The 18,809-nt window shown below is 40.2% G+C and overlaps 1 protein-coding gene across 2 annotated transcripts in view; it reads right to left on the bottom strand.

Moving 5' to 3' along the window:
- The window catches only part of RASA2 (RAS p21 protein activator 2), a 104,351-nt gene that overhangs the window by 18,724 nt on the left and 66,818 nt on the right, over nt 1-18,809 (bottom strand). For both annotated transcript variants that reach the window (XM_030576133.1, XM_030576134.1), the window contains exons 10-17: nt 15,032-15,188; nt 13,952-14,100; nt 11,587-11,701; nt 10,866-10,940; nt 9,918-10,041; nt 7,363-7,469; nt 4,434-4,520; nt 4,268-4,345 (exon numbers count right to left, since the gene is read on the bottom strand). In XM_030576133.1, coding sequence (XP_030431993.1) covers nt 4,268-4,345; nt 4,434-4,520; nt 7,363-7,469; nt 9,918-10,041; nt 10,866-10,940; nt 11,587-11,701; nt 13,952-14,100; nt 15,032-15,188 — 892 coding nt within the window. The remainder of the gene's footprint in view (nt 1-4,267; nt 4,346-4,433; nt 4,521-7,362; nt 7,470-9,917; nt 10,042-10,865; nt 10,941-11,586; nt 11,702-13,951; nt 14,101-15,031; nt 15,189-18,809) is intronic.

The raw sequence follows: 18,809 nt of genomic DNA on the forward strand, positions 1-18,809 counted from the left end.
TTTTTTATCAGCAGCGGTGGCCTTTGGGTGTTGCTGTCTGAACTTTCTGTGGCTGCTTGGACAAATAGGGAGATTGAGGCAGGGTGGAAGAACTCTGCTCCCTTAGCTGGGAGAAAGTAATGATTTTCTGCCCTCTTAGAGGTAGGAGCACAAGTGGCTGGTGTTTGTCATACAGTTCTTGTTGGTTCTAATATGGCCTTGTTGACTGGGAGTGCTATTTGGCGAGACCAGAACGGCTGTAGAATGTTCAAGAGCTTGTGTTATGAGCCCTGGATCTCCACTAAGAGGCTCTTCTACTACTCTCAGTAGTAGTTCTTGGAACTGTATGTGGTTATCCAGAGAAGTCACATCAGGCAAGAAAGATGAAATACCTTTGGGTCCAGTAGTACTGGTGGATCTCGTCTTCCTCCTCCACTGTAGGTTCAGGAATCTCCAGTTGGTCCCTGGACAAAGAGGGGTAATGGGATTCCCTATGGGATATACAGACTCTGCGTGCCATGTGTACCAGTTCCTAGTAGGCCAAAATGATCCATCGAAAGAAGGATGTGGTGGTCCCGAGGGATGAGGTCCACAATTAGAACAAGGCTGAAAGGCTGAAAACAGAGGACTCCTGAACCTTTGCCCAGACTGAACTCCCTTTGTGGAGGGGAAGATGACCCTGGAAGACGAGAAGTCTGGGTCTGGTTCTGCCAGTGGTGTCACTGGTACAGGCATTGGGAAGCCATGGCTAGAAGATGGAATGGGAGATGATTTCCCTGATGAGGGTAGGTCTGAACAACCAGGGGGGTGGGGGCAGATTGTGGGTATGGCAGGATGACAATGTTTTCTGCGGTGGCGTAGGATTCTGGAAGCTGAGTCTCATCGCCCTGTACCACTGGTGTCTGTGTAAAGGAACTCTTAGCAGTTGGTGGTTCCTTCTGGGGCTGTGGTGGTACTGCTGGTGATGCCCCCTTTGACTGTGTTATCATTGGTAATGATGGTTCAGGGTCCTTTGACACTCAGTGTTTTCTTTTGATGGCTACTGAGGTCCATGTGGAAGAGCATTGCTCCAATGAGCCTTTTGATCACGGTCACGAAGATCTACTCAACCTGTAGAGAGGGATCCCTTCTCTAAGGTGTAGGAGGGACTCTGCTTTTATGCTTATGATAGTACATCTTACTCTCATGAGAATGGCTTGAATAAAGGACACTGTTACCTAGCCTTTCCCATGTCTGAGTAAGGCACTGAGCTAGAAGGCGCACTCCTTGATGTATCAGGTCCACGTACAGGAGGATTACCACAGGCTGGATTCAACTGAAGCCTCATGGCACGTTCTGTCAGGGGCTTCCAAAGTTACGAGTTCTTGTGCCTGCCACGTTCAACTAGCAAGGAGAGGCAGATACTGTACTTAGCAGACATATGAGTTTCTCCAAGGCAGCAGAGGCAGCACTGAATGAAGAGGAGAGGGAGCAGAGGCTGCAACCCAGAAGGATGGACATAATTTAAGTCCTGCATTGAGGGAATTGGAGGATTACCTGGGGCAGGGAATTTAAACTATTTATCTAACTATGAAAAAACTAACAGGATAAAACTTTTAAATATGTCACAGGCAAGAACGTAGAAGATGATCAGTTCCAGACAGTAGAAGAGTCTGATTCAGGCCATGCTGTAAGAAGGAACTGGAGAGGCATGGGTGCACGCTGCCCCTTATATCCTCAGTACAGAGCATGAGGAGAGCATCTACATAGGTGTGGACAAGCAGACACCACTTGCTAGAACTCTCCTGTTTCAGCCTTGGTGGAACACACACATGGGGACCAGAATTCAAAGAACTAGAGGTTGCAGTCTACATAATTTGAATACAGTATTGTACATGTTGCACTAGTAGCAGGACAGTGGGGTCTTCTTGCCATGGGTGAGGAGGGATATGACAGCAGTCTGTGGATTTAATGATAGGTAATGGGAAAATATAGGTTAGGTGTTGTCTTGCGTGGAATTATGAAGGGGCTGTAAAAGGATGTAAAGTGGTTAAATTTTATAGATGTAATATTCTATCAGGGTAGTAGGCTCAGTGTTTGATCACAGGGCAAGCACAGGCAGTAGAGAGAGAAAGCATGAGTGCATGTGCAGTGAGTGTCAGGGCCGACTTTATGCTGATTCCCCCAATTCCCTGGAATTGGGCCCCGCGCCCACTCCTAAGGGGGCCCCGCTCCAGGGGTCTTTGGCGGCATTTCAGTGGCAGGGGGTCCGTTCTGAGGGTCTTTGGTGGCATCTCGGCGGTGGAGGGGCCTTCGGTGCTGTGGAAGACCTGAAGTGGACCCCCACCAGCCGCCGAAGCCCTGGACCGCAGCAGAGTATTCCAATTGGGCCCCGCGGGTCATAAAGCCAGCCCTGATGGGTGTATTCGGGCATTGCTCAAAGAGAGCAGAGTTAAGGCTGTGTAGGCTTTTACCATAACTTTGTACTTTCTGGTTTTCCAGAGTATATGAGTCTTGCTGAACTCTATGTTCTGGAGGGGCACAAGCTCTCCCTGGAGCAAGCGTAAACTTTGTTCTAAAGTTTTTTTGCCTTTTGATTTCCTAGCTTTTTAAACAGAAAAATGTATGTTGATAGAGGTTAGTGGTCATTTAAACAGTTGTAGTTCTCATTTAGGTTTGTAATTGATATGCTACTGTGGCTACTTAATAAATCAGAAGAACTAGCTATTATATAGTGCTTTTCATCAGTAGATCTCAAAGACATTTCATTATCTCTGTTTTACAGATGGGAAACCAAGGCTCAGAGAGAGATGAAGTGACTTGCCCAAGGTCACTCAGCAGGTCAGTGGCAGAGCTGGGAACAGTCCCAATCTCATGGTCTTTCCACTAGGCCACACAGTTCTATGTGATTCCTAAATTCTCCTCTCCTCCCACCTCTGTATATTTTGCTATAGTGAAATGGGGATAATGGTCATGCTTTGAAAAACAAAAAAACACACGAACCCTTGATAGAACCATATTTTTCCCAAATCTTTATAGTTCATTCTCAGATTTCCACCCCAGGTGAGTTTCAAACTTCAAAGTTGCTAGAATCTATGAATTTAAGGACATGCTGACTTTTTCCCCCAGCAGGCTGTATCTCGACAACCCCTTGCTCAAATGACCTGACATTTGGATCACTAAGCCACCCTACACTCCCGCAAGGCATATTTAAGCCTCTTCTGACTATTCCGCTGTATTCAGAATACATTTCTCCAAAATAAAAACAACACTTTGATAGAGGCAGAAATGCCCGCTTTTTTTTTTTTTTTTTAAACTTCAGATTTTTACCCCAAATTGGATTCAAACACTCAGTTCCTGGGGTGGTGCATGGACTCGATGACCATAATATATTCTTAGAGCCACTCATGACCTGTGGTGTAGATATAGTTTCCCAGATAGGCTCTCTGCACATGCACACTGTAATCTATTAGGTGCACAAATAGGTGAGTGTGCCTTACCACGCCTAACTGAAGAAGCAACCCCTTTTTGAAATAATGTTTTCATGTGATTTCCCCCAAAGGACTGTTGTGCGCCAGGCACTTTGATCGGGAACACTAGAGTATCTGAACCTTGGTTTCCCCCCCCTTCTTCAGGGCTTGTATCTCAGTAACCTCTTGGTCAAATAGCCCCATATTTCGATCACCAACCATACCCTGTGCCCACATGGAGGCATACCAAATTTCAAAGCAATCTGATGAAAGCTCAACTGTTCTAAGTGCTCTAACATCCATACAGTTAAAGTTCAGAGCTGCTCTCCATTTAAATATAGCAAAGAGGCAAATATCTATGCATTGAATAGAGATGTATTTTTATATCTAGTGTTTTCAGTAATAAGACCATTCATAACAAACCTCTGGATGAAGTAATATCAATATAATAGTTTAAGATACATACCCTATTAGACTATATCAATTCAGAGATCATCCAGAGATATTTAAGAAACTAAGATCTTTAAGCTTAAATTCAGTACAATTTTCATATATAAACATTCTATAATATACTTATTTTAAATATCTAAATATTTTATATTGTTCAAGCCTCATCTTAGTCATTTCCAGCCAAGATGGAGAGCTGGATTATAGCTCCAAAAATTTGCTTTGGCAGTTTTTTCACGTCTATGGTTTATTAAAAACAGATTGTACATAAGAATATTTGGATTTCTAAAAAAGAGGATTGCAAGGAAACATCTTAAATCATAGGCATTTTATTAAGCCTGGCCTACTCTCAAAGGCATTAAAAAGCCAAATATTGTTTACATAGTAGGTACCTTTTGAACAGCTTCTGTAAACTTTTCTTCTTGAAACGTTTTGAAAAACTCACACATAAATGTCTCCTTGAAACTTGACTAAAAGAGAAGATAAGTGTATAAATTGATGTCTAACAAGAAGATCCGTGAAACAAATACATCAGCGTAAGAATGTTAATATACTTACAAGCTTGCTTTTGGACAAACTTCCCCAGCTCCCCAAAGTTTGGATAGTTTTTGATATAAGAGTTAACGTTCTAGAAGTTTGTGCATCCTAAAATAAATAATTTTAGGAAACAAATTGAAGATTCCCTTTACATTTTTAGGCAACTCAATACAAAAGCTGGATTTCAAAATAGAGATTTGGCAAAATGGCCATCTTACTTGATTTGTCACACATTATTTCTAGCTAGAAAATAATGTAAATTCTCATGAGAAAATTTAAACATCTTATATACAGGTTCATATATTGCTCCCATCACTGTAGTATCTGAATGCCTTCCCATAGTGCATTAAACTAACAACTTGTCAGGTGTTATTCCTCCCAAAAGAAGAGAACTGTGTGTGTGCAAAGTAACATTTTGTTTTGGTAGGATTTTTTTTTGTATGTTTCAATGTTCATTGATTTTTAGGATTTTTGCAATTTTTTTTTCTTTTCTCCTCTCAACATACTCGTGGGAAAATGGGTATTCCCCTAGAAAATTTCAACTTTTTGTTGAAAAATTCAAAACATACAGTTTTTTTAAAAATCAAAATTTTTCTTTTGGTTTGTGGTAAAAATGGAATTTTCCACAGAAAGCCAAAAAAGTTTAGCTCAAACCCCAATTTTCTGTTGAAAAAATGGTTTAGGTAGAAAGTTTTCAACCAGCTCTAGTAACAAGCTAACACGGCTTTACAACACTGTTTGGTACTTCTGAGAAAACCTGAAAAACTCAGTCAAATACAACTGTACCCATCTGTGAGAGATGCTATTCATAATTTATCGTTGCTGATAAATGTCAGAAATGGAGAGTTTTTATGGCTCAATCCCAATTGTTTTTTAAACTTCAAGGCATATTTATATTATATAAATATATGTATACTGTCACAGGCTGGCTGTCTCTTTAAGGGGAGCAAGGCTCAGCCTTGCCTGTGACTGATGAGCAACATCCCTATGACTGAAGGGAGAGAGTAGCAGGGGAGGAGGCTTCTGTGTGAAAGAGTCCTGCAGCATGACCCAAACCAGATGGGATCTGATTACAAGCGTCAGGTAGGAAAATAACCAGACCCTCTTGTGCTTGGGTTGGCTCTCCTCCTCCTACCCAGGTGCTTGGCGCAGCAGCAGCCTGACCTGCTCGGGTCAGCCACCACCACCTCTGTGTTGAGTGTGCTGCAGAGTAAGTCTGCCAAGGAGTCACAGCCCTTCACTTCACACAGTGTACCAGGGGTGGCAGATAGTAGGAGCAGGGCAAGGGCACGCAATTGCCTGCACATGCAGCTGCTGCCGTGCCAACCTCAAGTGCAGAAGGGTAGTGGTGGTGCTGACTCAGGTTTGGTGTTGGGTCAGTTTGGAAAACTACTCAACCCTCTGAGGCTTGGGTCCAGCTAGGTCTGAGCGGGCCTCTATTGTGGTAGGCCTGGGAAAAGGTCAACCCCAGGCAGATGGAGTGGAGACAGACTATGACCAAGGATCCACTCAGGGAAGAACCAGACTGGGGAAAGGACTTCCTGGAGAAAGCCCTGGCAGTCAGCAGCTCACGTAGGAGCTGGGCCTCCAGGGAGAAAGTCTAGAGGCTCAACACTCTGTGAGGCAGCAGGTAGATGGGTAGCCAAGTTGGGGCAAAAGGCCATTTTTTTTTCCCGTTTTCTTTGGACTAGAGAATTTTACTTTACATAGCCTCCCCAAACAGGCCTATTGCTGGGACTAAGAGGGAAACAGGTGGCGTCAATGCTGCACTGTGTCACAGTAGCCAACAAGAAGTTGGGTAGGTTGCCACAAAACACACACACTCTTGAATATTTACATGTGATTTTTCTTAATGGCTTGTCACGTGCACACTGCTATTATTTTGTTTTCCAAATAAAAATTTAACCAGTTTGACAATTTACTGCTTTCCAGCTTGCACATTTTAACATACGAGTCCAGCTGTGGCCTTGGGAAATCTACTTTCTTTGTCCCTTTACAACTCCAAGTATTAATTCTATTGATAGGTCTCTATACCATATGGGATTCATTTACTGTCACTTTGCCTATCTCTGCATAATGTCTTTGCACTAATGGCTAAATTTATTTAAGTAAATTTTTCTTCTGAAAACACCAAGAGCATGGATAATATATGTATGAAATTATTAAATATCAATTAGTCTTGGGGGAGATTTCAAAGAGTTATGTTCTCCTTTATATGTAAGCAGTAATTCAAAAGCTTATTCCTATGTTTTGACATTTTTCAATGTAAAATTTAGACTAACTATTTATGTACAAAAATTCAGATGGCTATGTTCCATATTCCAGTTATAATATGGTTACTAGATTATATGAATGGAATATGTACAATTTTTGCTATTATGTTCAACATCTGGCAACACAGGAGAGTAAAGACCACATGAGTGCATAAATCAGAGCTACCCAATACCATCACAGAAAGCATTTCTTCCTGTAACTTCTATTTGAGAGACTGGAGAGAGGAGGGAGATTTTCAAAGGCACAAATGACATTTAGAAGCCTAACTCCATACAGGAATGGGGAAGGAAATCAATGGAACGGAGGTTCATAACTGCCATTTCTGCCTTTGGGGGAGGAAAAAAAAAAGTGTCCCCCTAAGATTTCATCTCCACAAAGAGCAGCACCTTCCTCTACTACACCCCGAAACATATCCTCCAGTAAAAGCAGCGCCATCCCATTTAAGAGCTCCCACTATAAATTATTAGCCAATGCCTCCCACAAAGCTGCACAGCCACAGTTTCATTTAGCCAGGTATGAAAGTAAAAGCCCAACCTACAGAAAATGAGTATCCTGATTTTCTTTTTGAATTGCAGAGTACAGTCAGTGAGAGAAGCTTATTTCTATACATCTTTCTATATAAAGAGATCTGCAGATTATGAGTAAAAGTGATACAAAAAATTTACAAAAAACTTACTGGATGATGAGGTCGTAAATGAAAAGTATGAGGTGAGACTACAGCGACAGCAAAGAAACGAAGAAACACAAAGCTGCTCACTGCAGAATACTGTACATGAGGGTCATCTGCAGAGAAAAACCATGAAATGTAACAAACTAAGCTTAACAAGGAAATAGCGAAGACAGTCAAAATAAAAAATGTAGAGAGACAGCATCAATAGGGAAGAGAACTATTTTTCTATAGAACTAATGAGGCGCATGAAATGAAAAGGAGGCAATGATGAGCAGAAAATATTCCATTATTGCTAACACGGGCTTAATTCCACCAGGGTTAGCAACACAGCTGCCACAGATGATGTCACATACCATACTGATTAGACCCTGCTCTGAGCATGTCTAATTTCCAGAGTTAAAAATGCTTGTGGCAGCTGATGACCCATCTACACTAGGGCTAGCCTAGTATACTAGTATATTCAGAGTTAAGGTTAAATCTACCATGTTTGGATTTCTTTTAAGATATGCAAATGTAGTTAAGACATCCAAACAACCTTAACTCCACCCTGTAATATCATCATATAAACCATGAAGCCATATAATTATGATTAGTACATGAGTTTTCTAGTCTCAGATTAGATAAAACTGATTAAGAGAGAAACTCATTTCTCACTAAGCACCATTTTTTCCTCACCAGTGGGTGGTATCAAGGATGCTTAGTGCCATAACTATTTATTTCCATACCTTAACATGTTTAGATTTAACCTTAACATTACATTTACAAGTTTTGGGGATATTTACAATCTCTGATGTTTTTACTGTTTTATGCTTAACATTATAGTGGGACCATGGTCTTCACTGAGGACAGCCTGGTTTCACTGACACTGGGAACAATGTGAGACAGCGGCCATTTTGAAAATACTATCTTAAACTGAGAGCATCCGTGTCCTCAGAGTCTTTGACAATAGCAGGAGAGAACAGCCTTTTTGAAAGAGAGCAGTTCTCCACTGAATTCTCTGTAGAATATTTGTCAGCCTCTGCTGAAGAAACAACTTTCAGTTATGAATAATGACACAAACCTCTTTGTTAGGATAAATGGTCTTCACCTGTAGCAATGCATGAGATGTCACTGATTTTTATCTATACAGAAAGTTCTAATAGTCTGTTTTATTCCAGTATTAAGGTCATTTGGACAGAGAGCGATCTGACACAGGGTGTTAAATTTCTTAACGGATCCATTTTTTTTTAAAGGAAAGTTCAATCAAAACCAATTAACCTAATTAAATTCTCAGAAAATTCATTCTGTACTCAAAGAATAAGTACTTTAATTTTGGATAGGGTCCACTGGATTCTTTATATGTAACAAACTATTTGAATCCCTACATTAAACGCAAAATACTCAATACTACCTTAACTATGGAACTGCAGCTGGCACTAATATATGTTGGAGTAGCTGTATTTTACATATAAGTAAAAGTAAATTTAGCTTCAGCTTTACAGCATGATGTGCTTTTTTACAGCAGTTATTTGACTATTAAAATGCCTTCAGTATTGCTTCTGCATTTCTGCAGGTATCTTTTCTGGTGGTCCCTTGAAATTTTTATCCACATGTTGCTACTGTCTTGCAACACTCAGCTCTGCTGCTTTGGTGCATCGAGAAATCAGAGAATCAGAGAGAAAGGTAGGGCTGGAAGGGACCTCCAACAGTCATCAAGTCTATCCCCCCATGCTGAAGCAGAACCAAATGTACCTAGAACATCTCTGACAGATGTTTGTCTAAGCTGTTCTTTAAAACCGCCAATGAGTGATATTCCACAAACTCCCTTGGTAACCTATTCCAGTGCTTAACTTATCCTTATAGTTAGAAAGTGCTTTCCTAATATCTAACCTAAATCTCCCTTGCTGCAGATTAAGCCCATTACTGCTTCTTCCACCTTCAGTGGACATGGAGAACAATTGATCACCGTCCCTTTACAATAGCCCTTAAGATATCTGAAGATTTATCAGGTCCCTCCCCCTCTCTCAGTTTTCTTTTTTCAAGATTAACATGCTCCGTTTTTTCCTAAACCTTTTATAATTTTTGCTGCTCTTCTTTGAGCCCTCTCCAACTTGTCCACATCCTTCTAAAGCCTGGACACAATACTCCAGCTCAGGTCTCACCGATGCCATGCACAGTGGCACAATTAACTTCCACGTCTTACATACGGCACTCCTGTGAGTATACCCCCAGAATGACATTAGCCTTTTTCGCAACTACATCACATTGTTGACTCGTATTCAATGTTTGATCCACTATAACCGCTAGATCCTTTTCAGCAGTACTGCTGCCGACCCAGTTAAAGCTCTTGATGCTGTCCAGTATTGTTTTATTACAATATGCCAGGCAGAGAATGTTCAGTTACCAGGTTAACAAAATAACACAGTCTAGGAAAAGCAAGAGCTGTTTACAAAACCACTAGAGAGAATAAGTGTCAATTTAAAATATTTCACTCTTGGTAAACAGCATGTGGAGACCACAAAAGATGCTTAAATGAAAAAAGTCTCAATTTCTAATGAAGAGTTTTTTTAAAACACACTTACTTGGAAATCTTTTGGCAGCCAGGTGTCTCAAAGAGTAGAACACATCACACATTAAGGTAGGGCAACTTATACTTGACTGTACAATTGTATTGAATACTTTATCGACATAGTAACGTAGATTTTCCTAAAAGGATAAAAAACAGGTATATTCTTTCAGAATGTTAATGTTTCTGTTAAATACAACAGAGCACTTTTTTATTCCTACAGACAGCATGATACATATGACACATTGCCCATTCATAAATAAAGGTGACCTCTTCAACTACGTAATTCTAGTACACAACAAGTTGTTACTGTTAAGAAGTAATTTGGTAATCCTCACTGAATTTCAGAATTAGAAGGCCACTGGAAAGTGCATTGCTGGTTTCTTGCAATACAGGACAAGGATATATATATATATATAAGCACACATTGAACTGCCTTTCAGCAATACAGAGGCCTGATGCCAAGATGGATAACTTCCCAACAGTCCTCGCCATAGAGTTATTTAATTCTTTGCTGATGCAATTGCTTTCAGCGGATGTCACCAAGTGGTATGGCTTAATCGTAACACTGGCAAGTGAAGAGTTCACTGAATGAAGTTTTAAGCAAAGTTAACAGCAGAAGCAATCAATATATCATCTGCTGTACTGAAAAGAATTCAGCTGGGGGAAGGTCATCAATCAGTACGCATGTGAAACTTGAAAGATAGGTAACGGCTGAAATGGAGAGCAACCAATAGGGGGTCCTCTGCTGATGCGACAAACAAAAAAATACAAGACAATACACTTTAGTACTAGTAACAGTGCAGAAACAAAGGTCACAAGGGAATAATACCAATACCAGAAACAGAGCATGTTACAGCTTTGCTAGTGCTAAAATGAAACTGATCTTCTATACAGCTGTATCAAACTTAGATACGAATTAGGAAATTCATTAGGGTGGAAATAAATAAATTAGGACACTTACTTTGTGAACTTCTACGTTATCACCTTCTTTTAATTTGATGGGATCAATTTCACAGGGTTTAGGGGACTCGCATATCTGAAACAATACAAATTAAAGCTTTTCAGTTAATTTTTTTAAGTGACAAAAAGCACAAAGATTAACCTGTTTACTATACCATTTTTTCCAACATATTCAGATATGAAATAAATCAGCTAAAAAAACAAGTCCAAGACCTGAAGGGCAAAATAATAAATAAATACTGTCTCCATGTTCCAGAAGGCGGGGGCAGCATGCAAGGAGCCTACCCCATTCTCGTGTGTCCAGACAAGGGCCAGTCACTGTGCTTTTAGGGCAAAGGACTACTCTGCCATGATGGACCTCCCTATTCCACGGTGCCCACCATTAGAATCACTGAACCCGGTTAGAGGGTTGTGCAACAACCATTGCTCTTATTCTGTTCTTGCTGAAATTCTGACTGCCTGGAAGAATGTCTCAAGGAGTGTCTGTGGGGTGTGAAACGACAGCCTTGGACAAGCAACTTCGCTCATAATACTTGGTATATAGATTAAAATATACTATATATGCTAAAAAACCATAACCTGGGGCACATGCTACTATAATATCCAAGAACTTAGTATAATCTCTATACAAAAAAGCTATAGGAAAGTACGTATTGATGGGAAATGGTATCACAAAGAGTCTCATCATACTACTGCAAATATCTGCAATAAGAGCCCCATACCTCATCTAGGACTGGCTTTAAAGTAACTTTTAGGTAGTGCTTTCCCACTATTTTCATCATCTCATCTAGACATCGAGTAGCTAAGGTGTTTCCTCTGAAGATTGTGTTTACTTCTCTGTAACAAAAAAGAGATTAAAGCATTTAAACTAAAAAGGCAATATATCTAAGGAACATTAGCATTAAATAGCCGTCATCTCTAATGCTTCTACTATATAAATACGTGTTTAGATAGGTGTTAGAAAACACTTAATATATTTAATCTCAGTGGGCAATTTCTGGTTTAAACATTTGGTATCCGAGAACACTGAGGTACAGACAAAGAAGAAGCAATAACCCCACCCCTCACCCACACAATAAAAACTAGTCCCATTACTGCACTCATTCAAATTATCATCAACATAAAAATTTAAAAATGTACAGTTTAGGACACTCTAAAATAAAGAAAGACCTCTATGCAGCTTGTGAGAAACACACATCCGGAGAAAATTCCAAAACAATGAACACATAGCTAAAGAATATGCTACTAAAGTATAGATTTAGTACTCTTCAGCCAATAAATATTTCACTTAAGGCTGTGCTTTGGATGTAGCTGTTGAATATAAAATGTAAACTAGCTATATATTGAGTTGTAAAAGAGGTGGCTCTAGTTTGATAAATCCAACCTAACCCGTTTTAAATTACAATGATCAATTATGATAGAAAAATATGTGCACACTAAAAACGTTGCGTAAGTTATATGAGAATTACACTTTTAAAAGTGTTAATGTTTTAAAATACAGCCAGATTCTTAAAATATAGATAAGCTTTTTAAGATTTGATTTCAAATGATTAACATTTACCAATAAATATTTCAGCCGACACACAGAAATTGACAAAATAAAATATCATTGGTAACAGTTGTCCTGCAGCCCCCCCAACCCTTCACCGCAGCTTGTGCCCATACGGATTGGTCAGAGAACCTTCTGCAGCCCTGCTGTCATGGGAGTGGGTCTTCGACAGCTGAGCTGCAGAGGGCTCCCCGCACAGCCACAGGGCTGGTAACACCTGAAACCTGCAGACACAAGGTAGGGGGAAGGTTGCAGTCCTGCAGGGCGGAGCACAGAATCCCAGCCAGCGCCACAAGGAGGATGGGCTAGATCCATTCAGCAGCAGGGAGACCTTTCCCGCAGCCGGGGGCTCATCCTGTCCTTTGCTCACAGCAGGAATGTGGGAGTCATCCCTGAACATGAACTGTTCAGCAGCACCCTGCAGCCAGCAGCTTGTTGTCATCCTTATAATCCTGGCCAGAGATCTCTGCTCTGCAGGACCAGGACTGCAGCTTTCCCTGCACCTTGTGCCCGAGTGTCTTGGGTCCTTTGGTCGTGCAGGGAGCCCCTTATAGCCTTGCTGTCAGTGTGGAGAACCCCCTACAGGCCTACCATCAGTGCTGCCCTAACCCTAACCCCCTTAATTTCCAGCAACTGTAAAAAGAAGTTAAAAAGATAAATCACTACAAATCGTTGAAATTAGAAAAAATAATACAATTTGAATTCTGTCAGCAGCCAGATTTTCTCACCCTACACAAAACTGGAATAAGTACACTTTTCAGAGGTGACCTCTGTGGTAATAGAATCTATTCCTTTCCCAGCTCCACAGCACATAACAGCACCTCAGTGGCCACTCCTGTATTCTCTGGGGGGCTATTGCAGTGTCTGTTACTTAATGTCCCCTGTCCTAAAATATGGGTGCAGTGGACTGACCACTGGATATATGTAACTGCATACGAATAGTCCCTATTGTTGGCTCTCTCTGTGTCAGACCCCATGCCACCAGAAGTGGGTGGTTTAAACTTCCATGGTGCAGTTTTCAAGATGCATAGAAGAGTGTGAACTCCACATGCACATGATTGCTACACTTATTCAACAAAACAGTATCCATGTGGCTTTTCAGCTCATACAGAAGCAAGATTTGGGCATAAATCTTTGAAAACAAAATCCAAATTGCAGACTAATGACCTATAAAATTTACAGAAAATGGTCAAACTGATTCTTAGAAACAAAAAACAAAACAAACCCCATTTACTGTTCGACACTGTTCTAGTATGTCATGTTTAGTTATGTAACAGCTCAAAGAAAAAACTACAGCCAAACCAACCCATGTAAAACAGGGCTCTATGGGAATTCTGATCCTCAGCTAGAACAGTATTATCAAGCGATGTTACAATGAAATATTCAATGGCAAGTGATTATATGTAGTCAGAGTTAACTTAAACTAGCGAAGAAATGAATAGTGACCATCTATCAAAAATTGATCATAAAATGATTTAAAAAACTCTAAAAATAAAACACCCCGTGTTATCATGAAGTTATGGAAAGATGAAACATACTGAGTGTCTTTCAAGTCTAGTTCGGCCACTGCAGTAACAAATGGTACTATCTTATGGTGGTGCAGCAATAGTCTTACAAGAGGCAAAACAGCATCACATTTATCTCGACACACTTCACCCAGAATGTAGGCAGCAGAAGCAGAGACCGGCTGTAACAAAAATAAAGGTGAAACCAAGACAAAAACAATTTAACATACTATTTATACAGTCTAAACACAACCTGGAAAAGATTAGATCTCTCAGCAAGACTGCAGATACCACCGGTTTTGTAAGAAAACTTAGCACTAGGCCAATTACAAGTCTACAAAAGAATCTTATTGAAAATAGATACTATCTGCTCAGAGTTGCTTAAGTACCTTCAAATACATTGACACCCACTATTAAAAATTCTACATTTATTCAATATTATATAATATTTCTAAAGGGTTAGATTGCAGCTTTGCCCCAAGCTCTGAATAAATGGCAGCATGTGGTTGCATTGCTCAAGGGTCATATCCAGGTACTTTCTTTTTTTAGCCCTCATCACAGTAGCATCTAGGCATTTCACAATCATTAATCAATTTTATCCTCAACACCTCTATAAGGCAGAGAAGTGCTATTCCCATTTTATAGATAGGGAGCTGAGGCACAAGTCAGATTAAGTGATTTGCCCAGGATCACAAAGGAAATCTGTGGCTGAACAACAAATTGAACCCAGGTCCTCAAATCCCAATCCCGTGCCTTATAAATTAGACCATCTGTCCTAGGGTACTCGGAGTCCAAATCTGGTCTCTGTTTCCCTCCCTTGCTCCAGGGAGAAAGTAACCAGTGAAAGCCTTGTAGCTGTTACAGACTACTTTGCCCTCTTCCAGCTTTGTTGTACTGGCCAGGGCTAAGGGTAGGGACAGGTTGGGAGTCAAGGTGCTGCACACCCAGGAGGAGCAGGAACAGTGGCTTCACTGGCTGCTTACACAGTCATGGTACAGGTATACTACGGAGGAGAAGAGTCATGTCTCCTTACTCCCATAAAGCTGCATGTGCAGAAGGTCATAACCTGGCCCTAGATCTGTTACCTGTTTCTTCTAAAACAAAAAGAAGTACCTGAACATTTGGTGATTTTAGCAGCAAATTTCTTAAAGAAACATAGTACTCAGATGGAAGTACATAGTCTTCAGTATAACAAACATTTAGTCTAAGTGATCCCAGATCATCAGTTTTAGAGGATTTGTTTCCATTTTCTCTTGGTTGTAGTAAGTACCTAAAATCAAGACAATTGTAAAATACTATGTTAAAAGTTACTGTTTAAGGAACCAGATTAGTGTCACAGTATGGTAAAATGACAAAAGAAATTTTCCAGTGTATATTAACTCACCAGTCTGAATCTGGCCCTGCTGTCAATGGTTTTAACAAAGTTAAGATAAAAAGACTTCAGAACTAGATATGGGTGATTTAAAGGAATTAAAAAAAAAAATCTTTAACTGAAGGTAGGAGCATTCAGTAGTCCATCAGGACATAATGCAAGGCATACATTTTCTCAGGTATTTTCTGCAGGCGAGAGTTGTGTGGATTAATAGTATTTGTGGGGCTAGGTGGAGAGAACAGGGATTGTTACAAATGCTGATACTAGTTTATTCAGCATTTTTAAAAACTGAATTCTCATTTTAAATCTAGGTTACATTTATTCTAATTACCCATTAATACTGCTACAAGATGAGTAACATTCATCTGCAGAAATTATGGATGGTCTAGAACGAAACAAAAAATAGAGCAAAAAGTGAAAGCTGTGAAGAAAAATATTCAGTAGAGAAAACATTACCCAAGCAAAAACTAGGATAAATATTATTTTGAAAGTACACAATAGCAGCTATGGAAAAATCATGTTATATTGTATATAAATTCAAAAATTGCAAGCTGGAAAAGCAAAAACAAAGAGGAGAATCTGAAAATCTGGAAAACACAGGATTTTGTTCCCAGTCTCAAAATCCCAGAATTGCATTTTATTAAATAATAAAAAACTAGGATCCTGGGATTACTATGATTCTAATATCGCTTTTCCCTATTATCACTGTATAATTATTACATGATTCTTGGCTTTTGTCTGTAAGTTAATTCTACGCCAACAGGTGGTTCAGTTGTACAAGTGACATTTTGATGAAGTAATTTCTTTATTGTGTCAAATAGTACAACTTTAATATCAAACATCACACACCAAGACTATACTGATTTTCAAACATCTTGTACAAGTACACAATTGTATTTTAATGTTATTATTTTAATGATGGATGCACCACACTTGAAGGTGTCATGCCAATGTACAGAGGGTGACTGATTCAGCCTCCATTGCAAATCAGGATTCTGAAAAATACTTATTTCCCCAGTACTCAGATTTGGAGGCACTCCCTTAACTGTTATGTCTGCTCTAGGCTGGCAGCTTTCTGGAAAGCCCCCAAAAAGCTTTCTGCTGTTCTCCAAAAGCACAGGCAACATTTATATAAATAAGGGTCTGTCAGCTATTTTTATAGGGTTTAAACTCTGTTAGTCAAAAATCTTTACTAATGGTCTAATCCAGCACCCTTCTAGTTTTGGGGATTTAAATCACACATGTTGCAACTCTGGCAGGTTCCAGTGTGGTTGGTGGATAAATTGTCCAATGTAACTCAGCCGGCTGCCTAGGCATCAATCCCAGGCACAGCCATATGTGTTGAGGGGTTTCCCTCTGTCTCATGCAGCTGGTGGCTCCCGCTATCTTATCTCTCCTACCTTCAATGTGAAGGAGGGACTCCCACCTCCCACTCCTTCCAAGTCCCTTGTCAGGCCTGAAGGTGTATAGGGTTCCTTCAGGTTTCTAGACCCCTTGGGCCACTGGTGCCAGATGAGCTCCACAATGGAACAACACTGTCTGGTAACCTCCAACTGGGTAATAGTTTACAATAATATTGAAGCATCTGCATTTAACCATACTACAATGTATGTGTTTCATTGTTTTCATGCCCATATTAGTGAATTTGTGCTTTTGTTTCTCTGATGCATAACGGAGGCCTAAAAGATATTGAGAGAGAGAGAGAGAGAGAGAGAGAGAGAATTTCCCCCTCCCCTTTTGTCTTTAACATTAAAATTCAAGACTCCATTTACCCTGTTAACAGAACTAACGGTGTGACATGGGAGCTACCAAGCAAGGGTATGTCTACACTAGGAAAACTAGTTGTTAGTTAACACGTAGCTACAACTGGAGAGACTAGACAATCATTGATCTCAGCTCTGTATAGTATTTAACTATATAGATGGGTAATGACTATGAATTCCCCCAAGATGGAAAGGTACTCTAATTTGCTTTATCTTAATTATATAATCTTCAAAATAAAAATGTATAATACAAAATCTGTATTTTCAGATTATCTATTTCACGGCTATTAATTGTTTTCCCTCCAATTCTTTTCTCCCGTCCCGCATCCATATTTTATTTATTTAAAAATAATGTGTAGGTGTAGGCGCACGCAGAGAAATTTCATAGATTATAAATTGCAATTATTAGAAGGCAATGGCTTTTAAATTTCCCATCATTCATTTCTGCCTGCAGATGTGTAGTTTTATAGATAAAAAAAGATTTACACACACACACACACACAAAAATATACCCTCATTAGTAAGCTATTAATCAGTGGAGCACCTGAAAGAAAATATTTTAAATTTAGCCCCTGGCATATATGCTATATTACAGTATCTCAGAGGAAATACAGTAAGATTGTTTTTTCTTGCTGATATTCTATGATTCTATTTGAACCATGACTAAGAAGTCTAACGTATACTACAAAAAAATGGCTACTAACTTTTCTGGAAGTATTGTTCTTAGAGAAGTGTTGCATGTGTCCATTCCAATATAGGTGTTTGGAGCCCAGAGCACAGTTGCTGGAAATTTCCCCCTCCCAAAGTGGCATCTGTCGGGTCAGCTCCAGTGCCCTCTGGTGCCACGTGCAGCACCAGGTATAGAGGACCCTGAGCCTCCTCAGTTTCTCCTTACTGAGCGACTCTGATAAGAAGAGAAGGAGAGTGGTTTTTGGAATGGACATGTGCAACACATCTTGAAGAACAAACAGTTATAGAAAGGTTAGTACCTGCTTTTTTCTTCGAGTGCTTGTACAAGTCCATTACAATGTAGGTGACTCAGTAGCATAGGAGATGGGCTCAGAATTCAAGAACAAGCTGACTGCAAGACTATGCAGTTCAAGTTAGCATTATCTCTGGTCTGCTAAGTGAGGGCATAATACGTTTAGAGAGTGTGCACCGAAGATCGGGCTGCTGCCCTGAATAGGGATTTATGCTAGGAAAGTGGCTGAGGAGGCCTGTGATCTTGTGGAATGAGTGGTCAGGTAACCTGGAGGTGGAATGCCAGACAGCTCTTAACATGCACAAATGCCTGATGTAATCTAGGACAAGATTCTCTGGGCAGAGAAGGGAAGGCCTTTCATCCTTTCTGCTATTGCTATGAACAGCTGGGTTGATCTGCAAAACATCTCGGTTCTTTGTATATAAAATGCCTGGGCATGTCTAACATCCAAGGAGTTTAGACGTTGCTCCTCCTTACTCGCATGCAGCTTTGGGAGGAACACAGGTAGGAAGATTGTTTGACTGCAGTAGAATTGCAAAGCCACTTTCAGGAGGAATGCCAGTGCGGATGCAGCTGCACCTTATTCTTCAAGACAATCGGATAAGGGGGCTCTGATGTGAGGGCATGGATTTCCAAAACCCTTCTGGCCAAGGTGATGGACACTAAGAAGGCCACTTTACAGGAGAGGTGAACCAGCAAGCACATTGCCAGGAGCTCAAACGGGGGACCTGTAAGAGCTTTGATAAGACAAGGTTTAGGTTCCAGGGAGGAAAA

Source organism: Gopherus evgoodei, chromosome 9 (genome assembly GCF_007399415.2).
Source record: "Gopherus evgoodei ecotype Sinaloan lineage chromosome 9, rGopEvg1_v1.p, whole genome shotgun sequence".
Lineage (NCBI taxonomy): Eukaryota > Metazoa > Chordata > Testudines > Testudinidae > Gopherus > Gopherus evgoodei.